The 26,059-nt window shown below is 38.2% G+C and overlaps 1 protein-coding gene across 1 annotated transcript in view; it reads right to left on the reverse strand.

The window, feature by feature from the left end:
• The window catches only part of LOC129567055 (chaoptin), an 81,130-nt gene that overhangs the window by 17,058 nt on the left and 38,013 nt on the right, over positions 1–26,059 (reverse strand). Inside the window, exons 2-3 of the mRNA XM_055443586.1 lie at positions 14,036–14,302; positions 5,090–5,234 (exon numbers count right to left, since the gene is read on the reverse strand). Coding sequence (XP_055299561.1) covers positions 5,090–5,234; positions 14,036–14,276 — 386 coding nt within the window. The 5' untranslated portion in view covers positions 14,277–14,302. The remainder of the gene's footprint in view (positions 1–5,089; positions 5,235–14,035; positions 14,303–26,059) is intronic.

The raw sequence follows: 26,059 nt of genomic DNA on the forward strand, positions 1-26,059 counted from the left end.
GTTGTCGTCATCGTCATCGTGATCGTCGTTGTTCTTCGTTTTGCCCTCCATTTATATATCAGTGATGAAAATAATGGTATTGGATTTGTGTGTGCGAGTGTGAGAGAGAAAGTAGAACGAGACAGAGAGTATTGTGATAAGTGAATTGATGCCATGCTGTGCATAGAGACGATGGATCGATATAAACCGTATAGGCCCATGGGCTAAGCACACAAAAAACACAGATGAATGGAATTTAATATTGAAAATTCAATAAAAATCGCTGGAATTTTCATATTTCCTCGCAGCAACGAACACACACACAAAACGCCACACAGTTTTGAAGCTTTTATCGATTCTTTAATCCCGATGACGGGTTTAACGCGTGAAATATTAACCGCCTTTCGTTCGTTCGTTCGCTTTTTTTCGCATTGTTTCCATCTCACTGTCTTGTGTTCTCTATCTCTCTTCCGTAGCTTCTGTCTCTTTCTGTTTTCCTTTCGCTCTGTGTCTTTTGGGAGCAAGTCTCCGAATTTTTTTTCACGTCGCCCGTTGCGTTGCACTCTCTGTCAAACTCCATAAACGGTGAAAATTAACGTTGATAAGAGGCGAACAGTGTGTGGGATAAAGAGAATGATTTATAGCATTTGCTCGAAAATCAAATATTTCGGCATCTTGAGGCATTGCGCAATCGAACACATGCGTAAAAAATCTTTCTCTTTCTCACTCAAACCATTCTCAATCAAGGTTTGTACATAGAAATTGTTTCTTCTTTCATCTCTATTCACAGCGGTAGAGAGAGAGAGAGAGAGAGAGAGAGAGAGAGAGAGAATGTGTTGTTTTCTTTGACAGTCCCAAATGTTATTAAACAAAAGCTGCCTGAAGACAAATGGCATGTGTGAAAGATATCTCATCAGTAAGCAACGACATATGCAATTATGATATTTTTATTTGACAAGCCAACGTAGGCCGTGGCCGTTATCATGCATGAAATATGTGTGTGTTTTGCGAAGAGAGACGAATTGCGCATCAATTGTTATAATTACTTGTTGATTTGTTTATTAGAACTTGTGTGTACGTGTAATCTGTGTGCAGGATCTGCTCTGCCGTTCAATAAATTGAATTGATGCGACATGTCACATCAGTTATTGGTCGTAAATAGAAAAATGCGCTCACGGAGAAAAATAGTCGCATTTTCGTAGAGAGTTAAAGTGTGTGAGAGATTGGAGCACGAGGGATCGGAGATGGTGCGAGACGCGCTTATACTATTCAATGACCCGGTAATTGTTTGTAGTGTGTCTATCTCTAGCTGCTGGTATTTGCGTCACTGTGTGCGAATTGATTGATTATGAAAAGCGGAATTATTACAACAAAGCCGAACAAATAAATTGGTATTAATTGAATGGAAAAGAAACGATGGCAACAACAACAGTGAAAAGCACATAGAAGCGAGCATATTTTTTTATCTCTGTGTGTATTTGGGAACAAAAACAGCGATTATTTGCCCGTATTTAGCGCATGAAAAAATAAAATCACCGGGAATTATTCTCCTTCATTTATTTTCCTCTCGCTGAAAAATTCGTACACAAACCGATTTATAATTCATGTGCGTGCGCCTGAGAGAAACAAAAAATAAATGTATGTAGAGAAGGTTGCTTCGACAAACATGAAAATGTCCCAAAATAAAATCCGGATTAAATTTTCACCGTCTGCTCGGTCAAAATTTATTTCAATCAATTTATTGTTTGAATTCTCTCTCTCTCTCTCTCTCTCTCATTCTCTCTCTCTCTCTCTGACAATGCCAAAGTAAATAACAAAACAAAAATGTACGCAACGAACACGCTGAAAAATTGAAGAATGAAACATTTTTGTGTACGATGGAGTGCGCGCGCACGCAATGATGTGCGTATGCCAATGATGATCGACAGCGATTATAAATCAAGTAAAAATCGCTTCACGTATTCGATAAATAAAATATAATCCATCAGTGGGGCATATTGTGCAAGAGACACAGGCTTCCCGTTCCAACGCAATCTATTCAATTTATTTGACGATGAAATACTGACATAATCTCTGCAATTAGCGAAGCACTTGTGCAAATACACTGCATGCGACGACACTACGTCAAAAGTAACCGAAGGGCTCAGAAAAGGATGACATCAGGCACCAATCGGTATTTTGATTTTCAATTTGTTTGCTTCGTTTGGAGTGTTTTTTTCTTGTCGGCGCCCTCTCCGTCTCCCATCTTTCAATCAGAATCCGACACATGACCGAGAGTTACAATTTTTCATCAACGATTTTCATTATTTATTTTTTGTCACTTTCATTTTTTTTCTCAACCATCTCACTCACACCTTCTTACGCGCGCATCGCATTCTAATTTTATCGCAATTTCGTAGGCATTTTAATCATTTATTGTCAATGTTGACGTTAACAACAAGTTTATTTAATGTACATATTTGTATTCATGACACAAAATCAATAGAATTTCTGAAAGCATATAATTTTTCCCATTTTTGCCTACTTTACTTGCCTTCATAGGCAAACGAGTAGTACATACGGGCTGCTGTCATATTCGTTCGTTCGCACAATACGAAATATTTGCACATGAACGAGAAAGAAGAAAAAAAAACTGCGAGAGCTGGAAATAAAAGGAAATCGATAACGACAAAAATGTCTTTTTTTGTTGTGGCTCTTGTTTCGGTTATGTTTTTTTCATGTTTTTTTTATTTACATTATTTCAATCGAGGAGAAATTCGATGGCACGAAACCATGATGAGCAAGGGAGAGGGAGACAGAAAAAAAACAGTTGAACAAAGGCAACCGCACCGAAATGAATTGAGAGTTATTTTGATTGGAGATTCGAAAGCAGTGAAGAGCGTATAAGAATATGCCATCACCATAAATGTGAAGCGAACAAAGGAAAGAAGCACCGAAAAAAAAGTGAACGGTAACGTATATTCCACTTTGTGTTTAGCAAAACAAATATAAATGCTAACAGCATGAAAATGAACGTGCGCGCACATTTACTCACTCACCCACTTGTTCGTTCATTCTTTACTTACTAGCTGGTCTTGCACAGAAACAATGGCAAAAACGGCTGCAAGGTTAAATCAACATCCAAGTGAAAATTAAATAAATAATACATCGATGTTGACTGCGATAATCGAAAGGAAAAACATAGAAAGGTAGCAAAACCACACCAGCCAAACACAAGATGTGAAAGAAGAAGAAGAATTGGAAAGCGTACAACAAGTAAGGAGAACAATATTTTGCTTTCTCGTCTCTGTAGCTGCGAAATAATTTTCGGCGGTGGAATGAGGGCTGGTGCACATTTTGTGAGTGCGTGTACGTGTATTTGCTCAAGAAAATGTATCGAAACAACACGCACATCGAAACTGCCTGAATGGAACCGAATGCTTTTTCATCGCATTTTTTTTTCTTTCTCGGGGTGTTTGTTTGTATTGTTTAGTTATTTAGCAAAGTATGGCCTGACGCCTATCTAAATAAACTTTCGGAGGAATCGAAATGTGGCGGCACTGTTGTTGCTGTTGTTCGATGGCACGGATGTGCTTTATTCATATTCACCGGTTAATCGGAAACGGAATCTATGCCAAAAACACAATTAATAACATAAAACGATAACATAAAATGGATTTTAGCGTCCAACCGGTGTGATGTGAAGTAGAATTTGAATCGATGCCATCCATTCCATTCACAAACACACTCCCACTCGTTCGCTCACTCGCTCTTACCATCGGAAACCAAATTGAATAAACAGAATCAAAAGTTTTTTTTTCGTACGTGCCCTCTGTTCTTTTCTATCCTTTTTCTTTTCTTTCACGACTCCAGCGCCCGAAAGATAAACAATGAACGAACTTTCAATCGGAATAATTTATACTTAACCCTCTAATAGATTAATTCTTCCTAGGGCTGGGAGTACTGGTACTTGGTTAATTTTTGGCCATAGATAATTAAAAAAATATTCGTTATCCTGGATCCCTCATGGTTCAGTCAGGAAAAGCGATTGACATAAATCAGAGAACAATCAAATCCATTGTTTAGAAGTGTCAAAAATGTGTCTAATTTGAAGTTCGAATAATTTATTTTGTCAAAGAGTATCATACCTGATATAGCAATGAATCGTACTTTTTGACAGATGTACTAAATTGAATGTTTTCGATGTCGCCATCTGGTTGGTGATACTTGTATCTTCTCGCACGGTTCTGATGAAGATTTTATTCATCGTGCCGTGTTTTAAACTTGATGATGACAAATTTTTTCACTCTTATGTGTGTTTATGAATGAAAAAGTGATTTTGTATAAAATTGGATAAACAATAAATAAAATCTTCATCAGAACCGTGCGAGAAGATACAAGTATCGCCAACCAGATGGCGACATCGAAAACATTCAATTTAGTACATCTGTCAGAAAGCACGAAAAAAGTTGAGGTTATTTTTGTTTTTGCACACACTTTTGTTTATAACTTTACAATCATACTACATAGACAAATATTGCCAAAGACAAAAATAAAGAGAAAACATTGACGAATAAAAATTCACTTTTAGTTATTCTTTCAGCCAACCGTCTAATTTCGGACTTTTTGGCTACTAGATGACTATAACTGAAGTTGACTACAGTCGAATATTTTGTTCGAGATAATCACTTTTAGTCAGTGATAGTCAGCCAAAAAGTCCGAAATTGGGCGGCTGGCTAGTCAGTCACAAATTTTTCACACGGGTTACGTTCTACAGGCGTTCAAATGTTGCCCGTCTAGAGGCGGTTGTATGCATTAGAGGGTTAATGTTTTTATGGAAATAAATATGTATTTGCTCGTCGTCATCGTTATCGGAAGAGCGAAGTTTCGACCAGCGAGCGAGTGAGTGACACGTGCTGCCAACGACTTATGTCCAGTCGAAAAAGAAAAAGACTGATGCATAAATTTATTAAGAAATTTTTCAATCAATTTTACCAATAAATTATTGATACGATTTCAATCCGTCGGATTCGGTCGGAATTTGGGGCAGAACGACGACGACAAAAACAACAACAATAACAACAACAACCACGGGACACACAAAAAGAAATCGATAATCGAAATTACTTACTTGAAACATTTCTCCGTAAAATACTGGATATTGTTGTCGATGAGTTTCAGCGAATCCAGCTGGAGACCTTGGAACGTCTCGTCATCGATGCATTGCAGATTGTTTCGCGACATTTCTACATATTTTATGGAGTTTTGAAGTATTTCTGCGGAAGAAAAGGATTTGACAAAAGAGAAAATGAGAAAAAGCAATTTTACGGAATGATTCGTTGTATCAATTGGAAATGCTTTGACATTAAACATTTAATGTGATGTCGAAAAGTGGCTCGGCTTCAGTCCAATAATCGAAATTGTTAGAAATTAAAAGAGTTTAATTATGATTAATTTAGATAATTATCGAAATGAATTTATTCATCACTCGTTGTCTACTACATACAATTACATCATTCGAGAGTCCTAAATGTACAGAAATATCGATCCTTATTATTGCTGAAAATGAACTGGTACCAAACCTATTGATGAATAATTCCCGGCCGATTTGACATATTTCCAAAATGATGATTGAAAGCTGATTGTCTTGTCGAATTCGATGCTCTTTGAAACAGACATCCAAAATGTACCAAATACGTTCGAATATATGTTGTGAAGCCAAAATATTGTGTTGACAACGAACATTTGGATGAAAAGCAAAAAGCACCGTATACGGCAGTCTGTCTCACTAAAGGTGCGATGCCACTCATTCAAACCGATGGAGAGATTTGTAATTCATACTCATAAAATATGTCACATTTGATTGATAGATTAATATCGAAAATTTGACGGGAGTTCTAAAATTGTCGTAATTCATCAAAATGAAATGGCCACAACTATAGTTGCTCGGCAAACTCACTGAAAGTTGTTTTTTTTCGTTCGTCGAATATTTACTTTGTTCTAGTGTGGCATAGTTGAAAAGCTCTTTAATACCTGTTCACAAAATGTTGGAGTTTCTCTCCAGTGAGTGACATTTCCGGTAATTTTTCATAGAAGTAATTCCTCATTTGAGTCCAAGCAATTATTTTTCATACCTATCTATCAAGCTATTCTGTTGGAATATTCCACTCAAAATATAGACAGATTCTTTGGCATGTGTCATTGGCATTATAAATGTAGAATCTGGCAACATCAATATCATTTGAAATGCAATGCCTTGTTAAATGTTAATTGAGGTCCTTTCAGGTATTTCGAACCAATACCATCATTTTATCAACCATGGCAAGTAAATTAAAATTGAATTCAGTTCGGCTCACTGAAAATGTCAATATTTTTCGCGCGACCACATCGAATTGGTTCATGCACTCGACGCATACTTTGAAACAAATTAAACGAAGCTTATTACATGATTAAGTTGATCATTACTTTTAGATAAATTAAAAAAAACGACTGCGATGCGTTGAAGCTGGCTATAGTAATGAGAATGCAATGAAGTTAATCACTGTTAATTCGAACACGGTAATCAAATTGTGATTATTTTTTTTATTGATACGCGTTTTGCCATTGGGCATTAATATCAACGGTTCATTTCAATCAAATGACAAAATGAAAAATATTTATTAATATATTTTATGTTTTCAAATTAATATGAATTTCTATTTAATTTACTGTTTTATTGAACCGTTGCAATCAAAAGCAAAAACTCGTACAGAGTTTTCGTGGAAAACGGTTCAATGAATCGGTGAAAATTTCAGCCAAATGAATCCATAGAATCTGATGGAAATTGCGTCACAGGAGCAAAACCAAATAGAAAAAACAATCAAAATTCACGCAAAACCGAAGCCATGCAGCGAACAAGTTTCATGGAAAATTGTGTTCAACATTCCAATTTCTCTATATTACTTTGGCTCACGTAAATACTAGTTTTTTTTTTCTCGAGTAAACAATAGTGGAAGTGAATGGAAATGAGTTACCACATAGTACTTGCTCACACACACACTCACATCGCATTCGATCTCGTATGTCGAAAAAGCAATATCATGTTAAGCATTATATTTCATTGTATGATATAAATTACGATTTTTGAATGCCATTAATATTCAACTCGGTAGAAATTAGTCAGGAGAAATATTAGTTTTAATGTGAAATGGCAATAGCGTGGCAATAAATAATAACCGAAAATGTTGTGTGGAATGCTTTGTGAGCGCGTGATCTCTTTTTCGCTCTTTTTCTCTCTCTCCTTTTCTCTCATTCTCGTTCAATGAATGTGTCTATGTGGCACAGTTGCCTTGAATTCAATTCGAAAATGAATTGAAATCATGTGTGTGTGTGTAAGTGTGTGGCGGTTGTGTACTGCGAGGGGAACGAGGCGTGTGGCTGTGTGCTTTGTTCTTTATGTGTCTGCTGTGCACATGGGGAACTCCGTATGAAACGAAATGAATCTATGACAGGCTGTCTGTAATAAATGTGATATCCGAAAATTTGGCATTTTTTTCTCTCTGCTGCCACTGTCGTTTGTATGTTTTTATTGGTGTTTGTCGGAACACAATTTGTTTCATACCAATTTCGCCTAACTATTTCAATTTCCCATGGATTGTAATGTTGCCGTCACCGTCGGTCGGCCCAAAGCAGGTTACCAGGTTCATTGTATTGTCGTTAGATAGACAAACGTTTTGGCGTATTTTATGTGGCATGTACGCAGAACGAGCTCTTCAGTCACAAGCCAGAAAAACTAACTGCAAATTAATACGTGCACCAAAAAGAAGTTTTGAGCTTGCAAATACTGAAATGTATTCATTGGAGGAGCGCTCGCGCACGGCTGTTCGTAAAGTTTATACAATTTACTGCGTATGTTCTAACTTGGTGGCGGGCAAAATAGAATCAACCACCAAGCGAAATAAAAACGACAAAGTTAAACGAGATTAGTAAAATCGTATTTTTTTGGCGGTGTGTGTGTGCATGTAGAGCTTGTGATAAAAAGTTTCGAATAGATCGTTTTTTTTTCTACATATTGGTGCACCAAGCTTATGTCAACCGAAGCGCGCGCGCGAGAGAGAGAGAGAGAGAGAGAGAGAGAGGGATCCAAAGAGGAAATAGAATGTAACATTTCGAAATTCAAATATTCGTTGACCATTTTAGCCCACTACCGAATCAATAAATCAACGTGTTCAATATGAATCTATGCGATACGCGCCACAAACATATCACCGGAAACGTAGATTTGTGGGATGGAGCATGCAAGAACGAACATGTTCATTTGAAAATTATAACATCGCTCAGTCGTTGTGGCTCTTCGTCGTTAATCTGAATGCGAATTTAATAGATACAAAATCGAACATATTGGAATGAATGCGAGCATGGTCGCGTGCATGTGATTGTCTCTTTGTGTTTGTGAATGTGTTTCCATAATTTGATTTCACTCAGCCACCCGACGCAATTCAATATGTAAACTCGCTATCGCGCAGAATGTGTTGCAAATTTGTAAGTTTGTAACGAAAATAGAGAACGAACTTTTTGAGTTTCTATTATTGCGTTTGAACGTGCCCGCACGTCACAATGATATGCACACGATGTTTAGAGGTCGAGAATTCGAAGCCATCAATTTCAGTTCTTGCGTTGTTCAATAATAAATAACGATCATAATTACATGCTCCTACAATGGAACACGTTGAAATTCGCAGGAATTGTAGGGAAAAACACCATCAGCAGCACCCGCAAAGTAATGCGTCGCTCATCGACAATGCTCGTTCAGTGCACACTATACATGTTTATTACATAACCTAATTTGAAAATAATAAATATATCGCGCGCGCTCCACCGTCCGCCTACTTCAGCCCAACTGAAATTGGTTTAGTTTTAATTATTTTCTGTTAAATGCCGTCCGTTTTAAACCAATTTCATGCGTCAAAATTAATATAAATTTTAATGTGAAAAATGGCAATGTTTTTCGATAAATGGTAAATGTGCGCTTCTGTGAGAAAGATAGAGTGTGAGAGAGAAGAGAGGGAGCGATCGAGTGAAAAAAAGAGGAGAGAAAGAGTCACATTTTATTCATCACGTACGATGTGTGGTAAAATTATGTACGATGCTGATGTTTAACAAACAAGGCCCATAGCTGTGTTGTTCAACCCTATACCGGATTGCTCACAAATTGCATTTGCACATGAATAACACACGCACGACTACCCTAACGGCTAACACATTGAACCGGGTCAAAAATGCCAGCCCTTCATTTCGCAAAATATGGGCTTTAATGAGCCAAATTAAAATGCAACCAAATTGAATTCAAGCTGCGACGAATCCTATTTATGGCAATTTTGTACTTGATTCTTGTAAATTTTTTACGGGTCACAATATGCAGATTTATGTCTCAACTTTGCGTCGGGCAATACGATGGTAAATGTGAGCTGAAATGTGTAGAAAAGCGCAAACAAAAACCCATAAATATGTTACTTAAGTTCATTGAATGGTCGCTTTTCACCATTTTTCTCTCTCTCTCTCCCTCTCTCTTTCTCTCGAGCGTTTCTCTTTTTTTTCGCTGTGACATGGCCTGTTGAAAGTATAATCTTGGTTATAATTATTACCCTTTTTATGGTTATCGCTACGGTTATTTGCGCTATTTCAACTTTTTATTCACATTTATAAATATGGGCTGCGATTTGAGTCTGTCGTTAGGTTTGTGGTCAAATCGTGCTCTGTCCATGAGTCAATGTGCGAGGTGGACGAAACGGGGAGGCATTTGGAGTGAAATTTGATTTATGTCTGTCCCTAAACACACTGCCATCTAAACACTCCGCGGCCATATCATAAAGTCATATGTTAACTCCATACATCCGGCCAACGAGTTCCAGCCCATTTTCGAAGTTCTTTTCTCGCCAAGACATTTCTATGCTTGCTGCTTCTTATTCGGTCGGAAGCGTGGCAATTTCTTCGTGTTATTTTCGACATTTTTTTTAAAGCTGCCGTCGCTTGCACGCATTTCAATTCAATGGTCGAGTTGAACGAATCGAAGCGAATTTATGGGAAAAAGAAAAGAAACTTTACGGTAGGTCGATTCAACACAAAACAAACACACACACACAACTTTACGTTTTAATGATTTTCATTCAGTGCTTTTGATGCCATCTTGGAAATTCAAATCATTTGTTCACACGCACACACATCGTAAACGACGTATTAGTCGTGCTTCGTTGATAGATTTCGATCCCATGGTGCCATCGTCCAATCATTTTGCGATTGAATGTAAATAAAAGTGGCAAATGGAAAGAAAAGCGGGGGCCGTAAATATGCGAGAGAGTCGAGTGTGGAAAAAAAGAGTCGAATTATATCTATAAAATAAACGCCATTAAATATATCGAATGCCATGCTGTCGCCTCAAATAAACATGAAATTCATTTTTGTTCAACGAACGTGTATGTATATGTGTGACGATTTCAAATCAAGTCATATGCCACATAATGCTCGTTTTCATTTTCCATTTGGAAAATATTTCCGAATTTTATCGGCAAAATGTTCGAGATACCAAAAGGAAACATGTCGACTACGACAACGACAACGACAACGAACGATAGTGGTTTTTGCATTTCGATTCGACAGCCTTTTCGACATTTATGACGCTCATTTCTCTCTGTGCATTGCCTTACCCAAAATTCAACTTCATTTCAGAGTTTGTCAGAGTCTCACCCTCCCTCCCACAAACACAGTCAGTGCACACACCAAGCACGGCAGTTAACTCTAACGAAGAGCAAAGGAGTAAAACACGTATTCGATGTGTGAAAGAAATAGAAAGAGAAATTGAGTGGTTTCGTCTTGGAAATTGGTTTGTGACAAAAGGGAAATTGTCGGCAGTCGAAAACAGTGAAATGATCGCATTTAGCCCATGCAATATCACATGCAATTTGTGAATGAGCACACCATTCGGTAAAATGAACGCTTCGTTTACAAAAGCCTTCTACTATTGCACACACTCTGCCGAGTGTTTGAGTAAGGCGCACAGGCATAGTAGCATGAAGCCCCTGACTAATTGTAATGCGCTTATACGGTATATGAAAATGTCGTAGCGCATTTAATGAGCAGAACATATTTTGCCGTTTTTCACTCCTCGGATAGTAAATAAACTTCTACTTGACGACGACATAAAATTCTTTGTTCGTAAACTTCTTTTGTTCTCACATCGTGGAACGGAGAGAGAGATAGAGGATGAGTGTGTGTGATTGAGTGAGGGATGCCTCGTTTCGCATGGAAAACAAACGTTATTGGGATGCGAGACGATGATGTCGACGGCAGTGGTGGAGGCGGTGATGGCATCTCCTCACTCTCTCCCTGTTTGTATGCCGAAGAAGTGTTCATTTGGCTGAATCAACAACGTCTACCATCCACTTCGGTTCTCATATTAATATTCATTTCAGTTGCTAAAATCGTTATAAAATTAAATTGCACGATAAAAGCGAATCTATTTTGCGCTCTCCTCACCGGAACAAGTGTACGTATGTGTGTGTGTGTAATATATGTTGGCGGTGGCATTGATGTGTATACGAGCGTGTGCAGCATTTTACTTATTATTATTGCCAGAATACATGACTTTGACTTATAATTATGGCTTGCTATGATATTCAATGGAATATTTTATTAAGGAAATCATGAGAGCGACGACAAAACACACACACATATCAGACGCACATATGCTGCTGTGTGATGGCTATGGTGGTGGTGATAGTGGTGATGGGGTACTTCTACTTTGACTGCGACACCCGTTTTCCTACCAAAAAAGTTATAGTTTCGCATTTCGATGCAACAACCCATTTGCTTCATTTACATATTTCTTCTTATAGATTTAATGACACTTATAACTCACCCGAGTTATGACGCATCACATAAGCACTCGAGGCACCCTGAAACACACCGATCTTCACTGTTAAACGATCAAGTGGATTCAAGCGATTCGCCTTTGCAAATCGTAATTCTCATCCAAGGCAAACGTATGTATGGGTTGTGCACAGTGTATGTGCTCGAGTTGCGATGAGTTGAAGGTTTTTCGTGAAATTGTGCAAAAACCACGCTGATGTTGGTATTTTGCAACGATAAAACCTTGTGTTGAAACTGATAAAACCTGGCCCTTTTCCGCCAAATGACCAAATGAAAATGTTTCGGTCCGAGATACCGAAATATGAGCTTTTAACGGCTTTTTGAATCGTTATTAAAAGTCAACCACTTGTTACCATACACACACATGCATTTGGGCTCTTGCTTAAAGCATTGCGGTATGTTTTTGGAATATGTTGAGTGGGCTATAGCTTCAGCTTGGGCTTTTTGATGCCTTATGCTCTTGCTTTCTCTCTCTCTCTCTGCCGTTCGGTTGTGGTCGTAAACAAAATTAAATGAGTTGTCAAGTCCTTGAATTTTTATGCGGCATCATGTTGATGTATTTCACTTCAAACGAAATGAGCTACGCAGCAAACTGAAAGACGTTGTGCGTGGCAAGTGAGTGCAGGCATACGAATGAAGAAATTATGCTTTCAGCAAATTAGAAATGTTAGGCACACTTTAAGTGGCGTCATTAAAATATTTGAAAATGAAATATCCCCCAAAATCTGCTTCACCGTAAGTCGCCTTGTAATCCACCGTAATTTCGTAAATTGGCTGTTCAGCCGGTACCTCTCCCTTGGCGCTCTCTCTCTCTCTAAACGCACACATACACATACACATACACACACTCTCCCATATACATTTTTCTCCGGCCATCGCAAATCGTGTATTATGCATCGAGCTCTAACTTCCATGATGTTGTTCACTTCTTTTTTGCCTCTTTCCTTCCTTAACTTTTGTCGGCAGTGTGTTTTTATCGAGCTTATGTCGTCTTTGCATTCGTCTTAAAGTGTTCACTGAGCACGTCTATTTGTGAATAAACCGAAAAACTTTTCGTATTGCGGCTTAATTAGCGTCAACCTATTTATAACATGTTCCATATGCTAATGAATCCGTTTTGTTTGAGTTTCTTTACCGTTTGTTTGTGTGATTGTGCGAATGAGAATGAATGTGTGTGTGTGTGTGTGTGTCTTTTCACTCACTTGTCTAACTCTTCTTGCATGTGATGCTGCTACAAGGAAGTGTGTGTGTATGTATGTGTTTATGAATGCTCGCACGTATTCAACACGCAAAGCAAAAAGGACGACAGAGACGGGAAAAAAATGCGATGGAAATGTTTCAATATTTTTTGACGCTTCACATGAATATGTGGCGCGTTTCCTATCAGCAAAATCGCATCAAGAAAATATGAGGTAACTTAATTATGATTACGAAACATAATGAACTCTAAGTCACAACAAGTAAATGATTCTGCAACGAATGAGAATTCATGGCGGATACTTCTCAACACACATACACCACTCATGTACACACCGGGAATTAAGTCGATTATGCTCCCAAATGATTTCAAATGAGTCTTTTAGAAGAACCCATCGTACACTTGAAAACTGGTATGTCATGTGTTGAAATGATTGCTTTCGTCGGAAAATTTGCGACAAATTTTTTTTTCCGTTGTTGTTGTTGATGATGCACTTGGCAACCGTGAAACCAACAACGCGATTTGAACTTGAATTTCTGCACAATATGAATATATATTCTACCTGAACGGAAATATTCACACCAACCATTGGGGCTGGAATTGTCTGTGGTTCACCGAGTATCAACCGAACTCAATACTCAAACTAAACATCATTGCAATCGCATAAATTACCTCAACAGCTACCATTTTTTTCTCCATACACATGGATATGTGGACGATTTTCCCAAAATTTCATTTCATCGCGAAAAATTTTGAATTCAGTCAGCTAATTGAGTTTCATTGCGAGAACTTGAGTTAAAGTTACTTGAAATTTCGAACAAACAAATTTGGAGTTGAAAAAAATTGAACTTTCTTTCCAAAACGAACTACTTTTTAAGTAAACTAGTTTTTTCCTTTGAAAAGCATTTCAACTCAATCGCATAATTACTCTATATTCGTAAGAAAAAAGCGTATTAAATGGCATTCCCGACTTACCTGTAAATTTATAAAACCAAACATCGTGACAGCTAATTTTGTACGAATGCGTTCCATTGCCAGCATTTGTACACATGCACAGCGAATTAATGGCACAGGGGAAAGTGTTTCGCATCAAAATATTATGAAAATGATTAAAATTACAATTGACACCGATAATATTTTGACCGATTAATCGACACCATATCAATAGTACAACAATCACACATTTGCCACGCGTCAAATTTCTGTACAACATCATAATGCTAGTGTATTTCCGGTTGGGCGCTGTAATGAACAAAGAAGAGAGAAAAAAGTATGAGTGAAATGAAGAAAATTAATTTATTTAGATATTTGTTTATCGAATCGAGTGAATTTCATATAAGTGACGCGACACGATATGCACACATAAAAATCTAGCTCCAAATAATTGACGGGCAAACAAAGCACGAAAAAAATTGTAAAAATATACAATGAAATGCGACCCATTGTTACATATGTTGATTGTTGCAGTTCAGTAGCAATGCTGAGCATTATTTTCATTTGTGAATGTCGGCACGAACATACTATAATGCAGCAGACATTGTCTCTCGCAATAGAAAAATCAACAAACGGCAAATGGTAAATGTTATCTGTGATTTTTGATCAAATAACTATCAAATTAAGTTCATTTATTTCAAACTACTTTGCAACAGTAAAAGTTTTTCATTTATAATGAGAAGAGAGACGTACAAAAAATGACTTTGCAGTTACTGCATATGCACTGTCGAAAAATTTTAAGCAGATATTGAGTTTTCGTTTTTTCTTCTCTTCGTCTTATTTCCGAAATGGGTTATGTCTGTTTCTCAAAATTTTAGATATGAATCGTTTGGCTTTTTTTTAACGAACTCTCGTTTCACAGCGAAATATGTCGTCCGTTTGCTTTTCGCTCCGATATGAATCCTTAATTATTCATAAGTTTGTTCGCTCTGCATATCACGAAGAAACTGTCAAGTACCTTCAAAAGTTCACGTAATATAAATAAAAACACATGTGGATATGTGTGCACGGCGAGCGTGTCTGTAAATGCACATGCTCTGATATTTCCAAACTTTGTGTATTCAATTCGGAATATAATGAAAATGTAGCTCATCTTTATCAGTGTTCTTGCACTTATCTCGACTCGAGTATGCCGCTTTTTTGCCATAGGAATTCGAGTCAACATATAACGAAAATTATACACGCTCCGTAATTTTCCATTCTTAAATTTTTCAATAAACTTTTTCAATTTTTCACAAAATGCAAACACTCGAATTGTTTAACTCCTTTTTTTCTTTCCCATTTCTGGAGTCGAAGCAGATTTGTGTTGGAAAAAGGGAACAAATTCGTGTTTGTATTGCATTGAGTTAGGTGAACACAGCAAGGGAGAGTGTGAGCAAGAAAGCATTCTACCGACTCAAATTCGTGTACACTTATGCAAGCGTTCAAATAAGTGGATCAACTGTAAAATTTGACTATATATGTCATCTACATATATACACGATTTATTATGCACAAATTATTTTTACTGCACAATGCAGTGGATAAGTGCAATTTCGATTCAAGCCAACGATTCCAACGATTTTGATTAACAACCATAAATAAATGAGACGAAATTGCATTTCCGAGTCATGTCAAGGGGATAAGAGCAGTGAGCGCGCGCGTGCGGCACACAGTGCACACTCATACACAAAAACTTTCAAAATAAAAACGATTCACAATGCAAAGGAAGAGAAAAAATTGCCATCGGGCTAAATATTCTCGTTCATATGGTGATTAAAAATGGGTTTTTGCGCTTGTTTATTAGCGGATATTATTTAAGAAGTGCACACCATTTTGATGCGGGGGAATTCCAATTTCCTCTATCTCTCTCACTTGATGAGAATGCAAATTTTTCAAATTTTCCCATTTGGCGCGAGCGATTGTGCTAAAAGAGGAAACCGAAACCAAGCGAACAAATAAAAAAACTGCAGCAATTTTAATCCATCCTATTTTTATTTAGACGAACAGAGGAGAGAGAAAAAAACGAGCAAAAAAGAAACAAAAGCAATATGAGACACGGTTTAGCTTCGGTTTCGTGTAGCTAAAACAATATATTTGCGAGTCAAGCTGACATAAAAAAGGTGGAAAAGCAAAATAAATGTCTATATTTGAATATGAAACAATGCATCACTATTCGTTTGCTCTATTTTTACAATGTAAAATACACGAACACTCGAACACAATCACGAATGCAAAGCGGCGAACGAGATAGAGTGAAAGAGAGACGCAGAAAGGGAGAAAATAGAGCGTTCGCACCAGGAAATAAAGTCATCCGTAAAAGGTATGACGCTCACCGTCACGTTCCAATGCAAGCAAAAGAAGGCGATAGAGAGTAGTGTGCATATCGAAAATGTGGCCAACAACAAAAACAATCATAAAAAAGAACCGAGAGGAATTCGAACGGCGAAAAGTGAGTGGAAACAAAAATGGAAATGCGGTGGAAAACGATGAACTTTTCAAAAGCGAAAGCGAGCGAAAGTAAGCGTTTTAGCCAGAGACTGAATGAACAACGATGACTTTCAATGGGGATTGTGTGTGGTGTGGTGTGAGCAACAAGGAGGTGACAGTACGAACTATAACGGAAAATTAAATTTATGGTTAGTTTTTCGTTCGGCATTTCTGTATTACATACTCACATAACGAGCCAGGAAAAATGAGAGAGAGAGAGAGTACGCATATGCAACGCAAAACTGGTGCTCCCAATATCTCTCTCTTGGTTAAAAATTGTGATATTCTGACCGAGGCTCATGAACACACATGTGCATATTTTTGCAGGCAAACTATTTTAATTTCGCTTTTAGTTTTGTTGTTAGTATCATCATCAACATTTTGCGAGCGAATACCAGCGATATATATATACACACACACACACATTCACCGGCAGCTGCTGTTGTTGTCCGTATTCCTTCGGCCAAACACGGCGAAAAAAAACGAGTAAATAAAGATTTTATGCGAAAATATTTGTAGCAATTGAAACAATTTACTGGCTCAAAGTGGTGGGTAAATGTTTTGGAGCCGGTTTTTTTATGGACGCTCGCAAGCCGGAGCGGTTAGATTTAGTACATGGCCACCGAAAGGTGTATCATTGCTATTTCCGTTTTATGAGCATAAAATTTTATTATTTTCCTTCTTTTTTTTCGGCCAGCATCGCTCTCTCGCTTGTTCACATACACACACGCTCGTTCGCCTTAGCACCGGGGCACTTTTAAACGTTCAAAGCAGTTAAACTGGAGAAATTCATTTCGAAAGCGTATTTGGTCTGGGAGATATGAGAATAATTTAGTTTTTACCCGTTTTTTATGCGCTTCCTATTTCATTTTCTCTTACTCTTCCACCACGCACGGTGCCAATGCTTCCCTTTCAGGCTACAATGAGCCAAACGGCAAATGAGAGAAAGAAGTTGCGACGCGGAATAACAAATCATAACGAAATGGAATTTTGTTGCAGTTTCGACCACGACCAACCACGATGACGACGAAAAAAAGCACCACGACGACGATGAGGAAGATTGAGAAAAAAAACAACGGACATTGGTGGAGAGAGAGAGACCATACACCAAATGCAAATCTGTGTCAAAATCGAGACAAACCAGCACAAGACGCGCGCGTATTTCAAGCCCAAGTGCGCTGAGCAGGTGAGATTTCTCATATTTCTGCGAATAATAATTTCCGTGACAAAAACCAACCGTTATTCGTATTACGTGGGAACGTGCACAGAATTTGCACCAGTGTGTAGACGACGAATAGCAATACGGAAGATTTCAATACTTCCAGAGACCGCAACGACGACAACAACGGCAACAGCGGCAGCAAAAACACTAAGTAAATGGATAGATGTGCGGTACGTTTTTTCTTCCACGGTGGGTGAGAAATGCTCACGCGAAAAGAATTGAAAACGATAATTGTTGCACCACTAAATACGAGCTCCAAAATAATGAAAAAAAAGGCAACGAATGCGAGAGAGAAAATGAATGTGTACGCCTGAAATATATACAACACCTGAAGCACCTATTCGGAACAGAGGCAAGTAAGATGAGTTTCAGGGAGAGGGCGAAAAAAACATTGAAGTCGCAACAACAAACGGCAGCGTCCTGTTCTGCAGAAAATGAAATGAAATGAACGCCAGCGAGTACAAGAAACAATTGACCGAATGAAGAATGAGTCAAGCGTACCCAAGAACAATGAAAACCAGAGCAACATAAAACGAATGAAGAAAAAAAAACTCACACACAGCGACTAGAGTTAATTATGGCAAATGGCAAATTGTGCAAACACAACATACGGCACAACACAACATTTGTGTGAGCAATTTACTTTTTTGTTGGCGTTACCACTGCCTCTGTCGCCTTCTGATTGTTCCTATTCTCGCTCCCTCTCTCACTCACTCACTCCCTGCTTCGACTTTCCGCCCGAGTATGGCAAGTATTTTATTTCGATGCTCGTGCAACAAAAACAAAATTCCATTACGAATGAAATATGTTTGCTTGCAATATGAAATGAGCAATGCTAAAAAAAAACCAACATACACACGTACAAAACACTTTCAATAAACGGAATAAACAAAAACACAGGGAATCACATGGTGGGAATACCTTTATTCATGCATGAGGTGGCAAAACTAAGGCACTTCACCATCGCCAATGCAGAAGTGAAATTCGGAACCAAAAAATATAACCAAAAAACAAAACGAAAAACACAGCATGGCAAAAGCATCCCAACTGAAAGCAATTCATGCAAAGTCAAAACAAATGAACGAAATTTCGAGTGCAATAGAAGCGTATTGGCTGGCGCGTCGCAGCCATTCAAAGCGAATCAGAATTCTTGGAAATGTCGAAAGCATCTCGGCATGGAAACGGAACTTTAATATTTATATTTAGTGTACTACAACTGGAATTGCACGTGGGCGCTCGAAAAATTGCAGTCCATCAGAATTATGGATATAAGTAAATAATAAATAAAGAACGAACGACCGGGGAGTTCAGACGAAAATGGGATTGCAACAATTTCGACTAATGAGAATTGCGCGCACGAGTCATCGACGTCGAAACACTGATTATAATGGAATTGATTGGAGCAGCAATGGCCTGAACGTTTGTAATTTGAGTGAAAGTTTTGCCTGAATAAAGCATAATTAAACGCATATTACTCAAAATACTAGACTCGTTTTAATTATGAAGCAATTTATCGAGTTTGAATCTCGAGCTAATTACATTAGCCCTGCTCCCCGCTTCGAATGACTTCTAGTAACGTTTGCCTAATTAAATGTAATTAGACGTATGATTTTGGTTCTTTTGTGTATATGTATGCACACTGTAGCGCGCTTGAACTTTCGCATTTGTAAGCCATTGAATTTTTCCGATATCTCGATGGGTTTTGAAAATACATTTTGGCTAAAATTCCGATTTATTAACCAGAAAGATAATGTGAATGTACATATTAATGTGTGTCAGGATCTGGTACGGTTCACAGAGCAACCCAAGTGCTGCTCATTACTGTGCCAAATGGCTAATTGATCCAATGCTCAGCATGTGTGTGTTGGTGTGTTCGCGCTCAGTCTGGCTGGCTTCAGTTAATTTATTATAACAAATGGAAAGCAATGCACCACAAACCTAAATATAAATGACGATTACACATTCATTAGTCGATTTTGACGCCACATTTCATACGTATGTATACTCATGAAAATGTCTGAATGAACATGCATCAACATTTTTAGTTTATTAAGCCGTCCGGGTCCAAGGTCATTTTGGAACTGAACAAACACGCTTGCCAGGGCCTGTCTGCCCACCACTATCCAAATTGAAAACAATCAGCGATAATAATAACTGCGGCGTGTTTTATGATTATTAAAATTGCTCGATTTCGAATGTATGTGAGAATGTTTCGCTCCAATTGTTGAAAGCAATCGTATTGAGAGCTGGTGGTGGTGGTGGTGGTGGTGCGGCTGTTGCTACTTGGTGTAAGGGTTGATTTCCGAACCCATCGTTGTAATTTATGTTATTTGCTTCAGTATGTTTATTTTTCCAAAAATTCTGTCTTCATTGTTGTCTAGTTGAAATTTATTTTTATTCCAGGTATTTTATGTTCATCGCGCGCACCGCAATCGTTCCGGGCCTTGTTGTTTGCCGAATCGAAATGTGAATCCATTGCATATATCGTTCTTCCTTTGTTAGGTTATGTTTTGTTGTGCGATGCGAAGTGAAACGAACGAATAGAAGCGCGCGCGAGCGCTCCCGTGCGCCACACATCACTTCAATAAATTTTAATGAAATGCGCACGATTGAAATCCCATAAGCTTTTGGGTTTTTTTCTTTTTTTTTTAAACGCTCGCCTCGATACACCATATATATTCCACTTTGGAGGAGCGAGAGAGAGATTTTATTTATTGATCTCGTATTGTGCCGCAAGCACGCATAAATACCGAAATGAAGCAACAGCAGCACATCCATGACAGCCTATTGATTCAGGAGATATAAATAAAAGTGTGCTCAGAAGCTAGTGAAGCGAACACTTACACACACACACACACACAAACTCTATCACTGGGTTTTGGGCTTTTGTTCGATGTTACGAATAATGTAATACACAGACACACACAGTCAATATAATCGAAATGTTGAAAAATATCGATGGTGAACGATGGTGAACGATGCGTTGCGAATTGAAAATTCGGTTTCATTTGTCTATTCTTTTCTCTTAATTTTCTTTTGTTACGCCAATTCATGGAATAAACTCGTGTTTTTTTTTCTCGTGTCATGTGCGTTGCCGTTGTCGTCAGTTGATGAAATATTCGAAACCAGATGTATGCTACTGCTGTTGCTATTTACCAGAAAGCATATAAATTAACATGATACCATTCGCTCTTCATTTCTCGTGCTTTCCCTGTTTTTCCCCGCTCTCTCTCTCTCTCTCTCTCTCTCTCTCTCTCATCTGCCTACCGAAGTAACGACAAGCAGAAAAAATGAATTGAAGAAATGTACAGTTTTTTTTTCGCGATGGAAATGAAAAATACCATCCGACCAAAATCAGATGAAAAGATATGGAAACGACGACAGGAAGTTTCAAAACGCATGGCGTACATACGCAGCAGCGGTATCAGTAGTACAATGCTACACACACACACACACACACACACACACAAACACAGCCATTAACAAAATGTAAATTAATATACATCACAAAATGCCTGCCACATTTCTAATAAATGCCATCCTGTCACAAAAATATTACTGCTATATCTGTACAATTTGCCACTTACTGGCCTTTTTCTCTTCCTGTCTTTTCGGCGAAAATGTGACCACGCTCACACACACATAATTGCAATTGTCAGCCACACGCACACACACAAGCAAAAACCGCCGGAAAGCAAATGACAGCGCGAGAACACGAGATAGAGCAACAGCACACATATAAAAAAGGACGCATTGTAAATGGATGCTTGATCACATCATGGCGAACGAGAACGAGGCAGCGAGAGGCAGTAACAAAGCCATTGCCAGGTTCAATTTCATTTCAATTTTCGCCTCGACACTGATGGCAACAGTCACACCGCACCGCAATTCCTAAAAATTCAATTTTTTTTTTCTCAAATTTCATCTCGTTTTTGTTCTATCATTTTATTCAGTTTTCCTGGATGAAAAATGATGAGCAAACATAATTCTCTCTCTTTTCTCCAACCCATCCTCTGTTCGCCTTTTTTTCTACTCTCGGTTTGAGCATTTGTAATTTATTTGGTGCGTTGTTTTTGTGACTGCATTACAGCAAGAGATGAGCTGTGGAGACCTGAACAATACACACATTACGGCTATTGCGGTGGCGGAAAAGACCTTTGGAACAGTGAGAATTTGAGATAGCGCGCGCGCGCGCTCGAACTGCATATCGTAATTTCGATCATGTCAGATTTCACATTACGCTCTTTTTCTATATGCCCACGTTATTTTTAACAAGGAAGAGAAAAAAAACAAACGATAAACTAGCAAGTGCGGTCGTTTCACAATTGTTCATCGTCACCATCACATCATCATCATCGTCGTCGTCGTTGTCGTTGTCGTGTGTTCGTGGTGCTCATATAGAATGAGAGCAAGAGAAACCAGCAACGTCATTGTCAGACATTATTGTTCTACGTGCATGATGCGAGAGACTGAAAGAGAGCGGCTGGCTAAATGTAATTGCAGCCATCGCTTTGTATCCAACTACTATCCTAAAACATTTACTTCGTCCAACATTTTTTCGTCATCTCTCCCTCTCTCTCTCGTGTGTGTGTATGCCGAGCCTCAAAATGTTCCACCAAAATGCAATGTGGCGTTTTTGTTGTGGTTTAAATTCAATAGTCGACCTCACATACAGAAAAAGACATTTGTATTCATACACTATTTTCCTGCTCAGGAATTGTTTTTTTTTGTTCTGCTGTTATAACGGGAACTTTTGTGTGTTTGTGATATTTCGCATGATTTTTATCATGCTCTCATTTCAGGTTTGTTGTTTGAAAGTACACGGTTCTTTGAATTTGCGGCTTAAAATTTGCAAAAAAATCGTGAATCAGCACCACTACCACCACCACCATCAACGAATCTTTCCCTTCGGATGCCTTCCGAGAAATGTTGCTTAAAAACAAAGGTGAAACGTTCCTTGACGACGTGTAAGCTAGACGATTTTTTCACGGAATTTCATTACTCAACTTTAACCCCATTTAATCTAGGCGGTTTTTGATACAAAATGGTTTCATGAAAAGCGATTGCTCAAACCGATTTGTTTGAATCATGCAAGCCATTTTCCCGGAAATCGAAGTAAACAATCAAAAGACAAGCGAAAAATCCGAAGAGTGAATCGAGTAAAAACGACGAGAAAAAAACTTAAATCCTGAACATTTCCCATGTACAAGCTTGCTTCCGTGCCTCGGTAATTCAGGTTAAAAATTTGCCATTGCTCGCTGTTTTTTTTTCTCTCTCGCTTTCTCTCTGTTTCTCTCTCTCTGCTCTGGTTGGTTTTTTCGCCAGCAAACATTCCGCAATTCACATTTCGATGAACTACACATAGTGTTGGCCTAACTCTATTTGCGGGTTAACACAGTTTGTTGTTGAGCTCATGTCCTTTTGTCTGCCTCGTGCTTGCCACTCGTTTTTTTGCGCAAACATTTTTAATCCTTACCATGGAATTGTTTTAAATTTGTCTGCGTTTTTTTTCTGTGTATACCATGCCTTCGCTTTCCAAATGACCAACCCATGGCAACAGCAGAAGAAGAAAAATTGCATGAGCTCGTTCGTAACTATGAGTAACGGTGTCAGCAAAATGACTATGATTTGAGGCGATTCGTTTGTACATCTACCGAAATGGCAAAATGATGAGTGAAACGGGTTTTTATTCAGTTGTGTGTGTGCGAGAGAGGCCTGAAAATCAAAATGAAAAGAGAATGGCGGAGCAAAATATAAAACGAGAAATTGAAATTCAGCGACTCAATCGAGAAAAATCACGAAATGAGTTTTGGTGTGTGTATGCTGTTTTTTTGTTGTGACTCGAAAGTACTGGAGATATAAAATGGTTGGATTGCATGACATATTCGATCCAGTGATGCTGCCTCAGCTCATACACAATGATAATGCACATTGTGAAAATGAAACGGCATCGTGTGTCTTTTTTTCTTCTTGTGGCTCATCTTTCTGTTTCGTTTTCAAACTGAAAAACACAGAAGAATTCAAACGATAACAGTACTAACAAAAAAAAATTGACATTCTGTTCACACAGGCCACATAAAACATCTTGCTGATTATGACCTGGTTTGCTCGGCCTGTCATGAATTTAAATATGTTCACACGCGACACACAACAAGTATTTCCTTTTTTCGGAGCGGTCGTAGGGTTCGTTTTTGCATCAGTCGCCACTTTTCAATGTCCTTGTATTATATTCAGACTCGATCATCTTATTTTCGTATTCCGTGTGCTTATGAACACACAATAAAAAAGAAGAAGCAGCGAAATAAATTATTTTTTGGCTGTAATCGTTTGTTTGCGGTTTGTTGTCGATTCTCTTCTCTCTTGTTTCTCTTTCTCTCCACCACTCTCGGTTCTTTGCAGTGTGTGTGCCTACTTTTGTTCGTCACTTCGACGCTCTCTAAGTTCTATTATTATGTTTGCAATGCTTTTTCCGCTCTAAAAAATTAGACGGTATCACAGATGCCCTTGGGATTCGCAACGTTTTGCGTGTGCATGTTTTGCGTCTTCGTCGTCGTCGTTGTCGTTGTCGTCAACTCGTAAAAGTCGACGAGTCATTCACTGATTGGATTAAAGCGATTGGCTCGAATGAACAAACTTAGGCCCTTAACCACTCGCTAAACGGAAGGGAAAAATGCTCATTTTATAATTTCTAAATAATCACGATCCGATGGTGTGAATTGTGCCTTAATGACACTGGATCCATCACCAGTCGGCTCGAAATGTCTGTGATACTTTTGGTTTACCACTGAGAGCATAAGAAAGAGAAGGCTTTGTACAGAAAGGAAAAACATATTAGAAAATGATTGTAATCAAGTATCGATTTGAGTAGGTTTAATGACGATTTTCATTGTATCTCGTGAGCGATTTAGAATGGTTGGAACTGCAAATGACCATTTGCCAAAGAAGAAGCAGTGTTAAGTAATATCGCTTTTTGTTTGTGGCAGACACATACAACGCGCTCATGGCGCGCTAACCAATCGATTCCATAGTAAACTGATAACAAACGACCATATGCTTCGCTTAACGATGATCTGGTCATCGGTCGTTTGTTCGTTTGCCATTCGGATATCTCTTTTATTCGTTTTTTCTTTACCGACATCGTCGGCGGAAAACAAATAAAATTTGCGCATTGAATGGATGGTGTTGAGCAATTATCGACTGTAATGAGGTTTGTAAGCCATTGTCAGTGCTGATTAACGTTCTAAAATCGCCGTAGACAGTGTCTACACCGTCCAAAGATAACTAAAGTCAATGGCCTCGATAGCATATGACATGATTTTATCGCTACACCGACGCAAGAAAAAAAAAACATCCGTTTGTTGTGCTGAACAATCGAAAGCAGAGTAGAAAAAGAAAAAAATGATATTAGTTACTTTATTATATCGATGGATGAAGCTGAAGCGAAAAAAAGCATGTGGCCGAATAGCGAGAGCGCATTTGACTCAACAACAAAAACGGTTTACTTTATCCCGAGAGTATCAATATTGGCATGGCAAGACAATAAGGCAAATAAACGCTCCGTAAGCAATAAACGTTAACATTCGTTTTATCACCACTTCACTCCTCCGGAATAATCGATCGTCGCTGCCACACAGTTCAGGATGGAGAAAGAGCAAAATCATGTTGAACATTACCCATTATTCGGTTCGTTGATAATATTCAAGAGTGAACGAGAGAATGACCAGTAGCCAATATATATATATATAGGAAATCTTGTGCCGTATGTCAATTGGCCTTTTATGTAGAACACTAACACTGATCCCTTCTTGTGTGATTTTATGAAAAATGTAATCGAAATATTTATTTGAATCACTTGCAACCTTTTTTCCTCTCTCTCTCTCTTTCTCTCTCTCTCTCTCTCTTTCTTTCTCTCTCTCTCTTTCTCTCTCTCTCTCTCTTTCTCGAACCCCAATTTTGGCCTTTCATAAATAAATCCAATTAATCTGGTTTTTGGTAAAACTCGAAGCAGATTGTGTGTATGTTGCAATAATTCACCATGGGCCATGGCTACACACTGACTCAAAGCCATTTCTGAACCAAATAGGTATTTATCACAACGGCGTACCAATCGCCGTTTATCACCTAATTATATGTTTTTTTTCTCTTCTCTTCTTCTCCGTATTGTGTAATGCCACTTTTGACAACGACTTTATTTCCAAGCACTAATTCATTTTGTGTAATGCTCCAAACTATTTGTGGCGCAAGCAAGCTTGCCTTTAGTCAAAAAACTAAGTGGATTTAAGACGACTTTATCCATATGTTGTTGTTTTTGTTGT

This window comes from Sitodiplosis mosellana, unplaced genomic scaffold, assembly GCF_009176505.1.
Source record: "Sitodiplosis mosellana isolate CC-2019 unplaced genomic scaffold, AAFC_SMos_1.0 Smas_scaffold_5, whole genome shotgun sequence".
NCBI classification, from domain to species: Eukaryota; Metazoa; Arthropoda; class Insecta; order Diptera; family Cecidomyiidae; genus Sitodiplosis; species Sitodiplosis mosellana.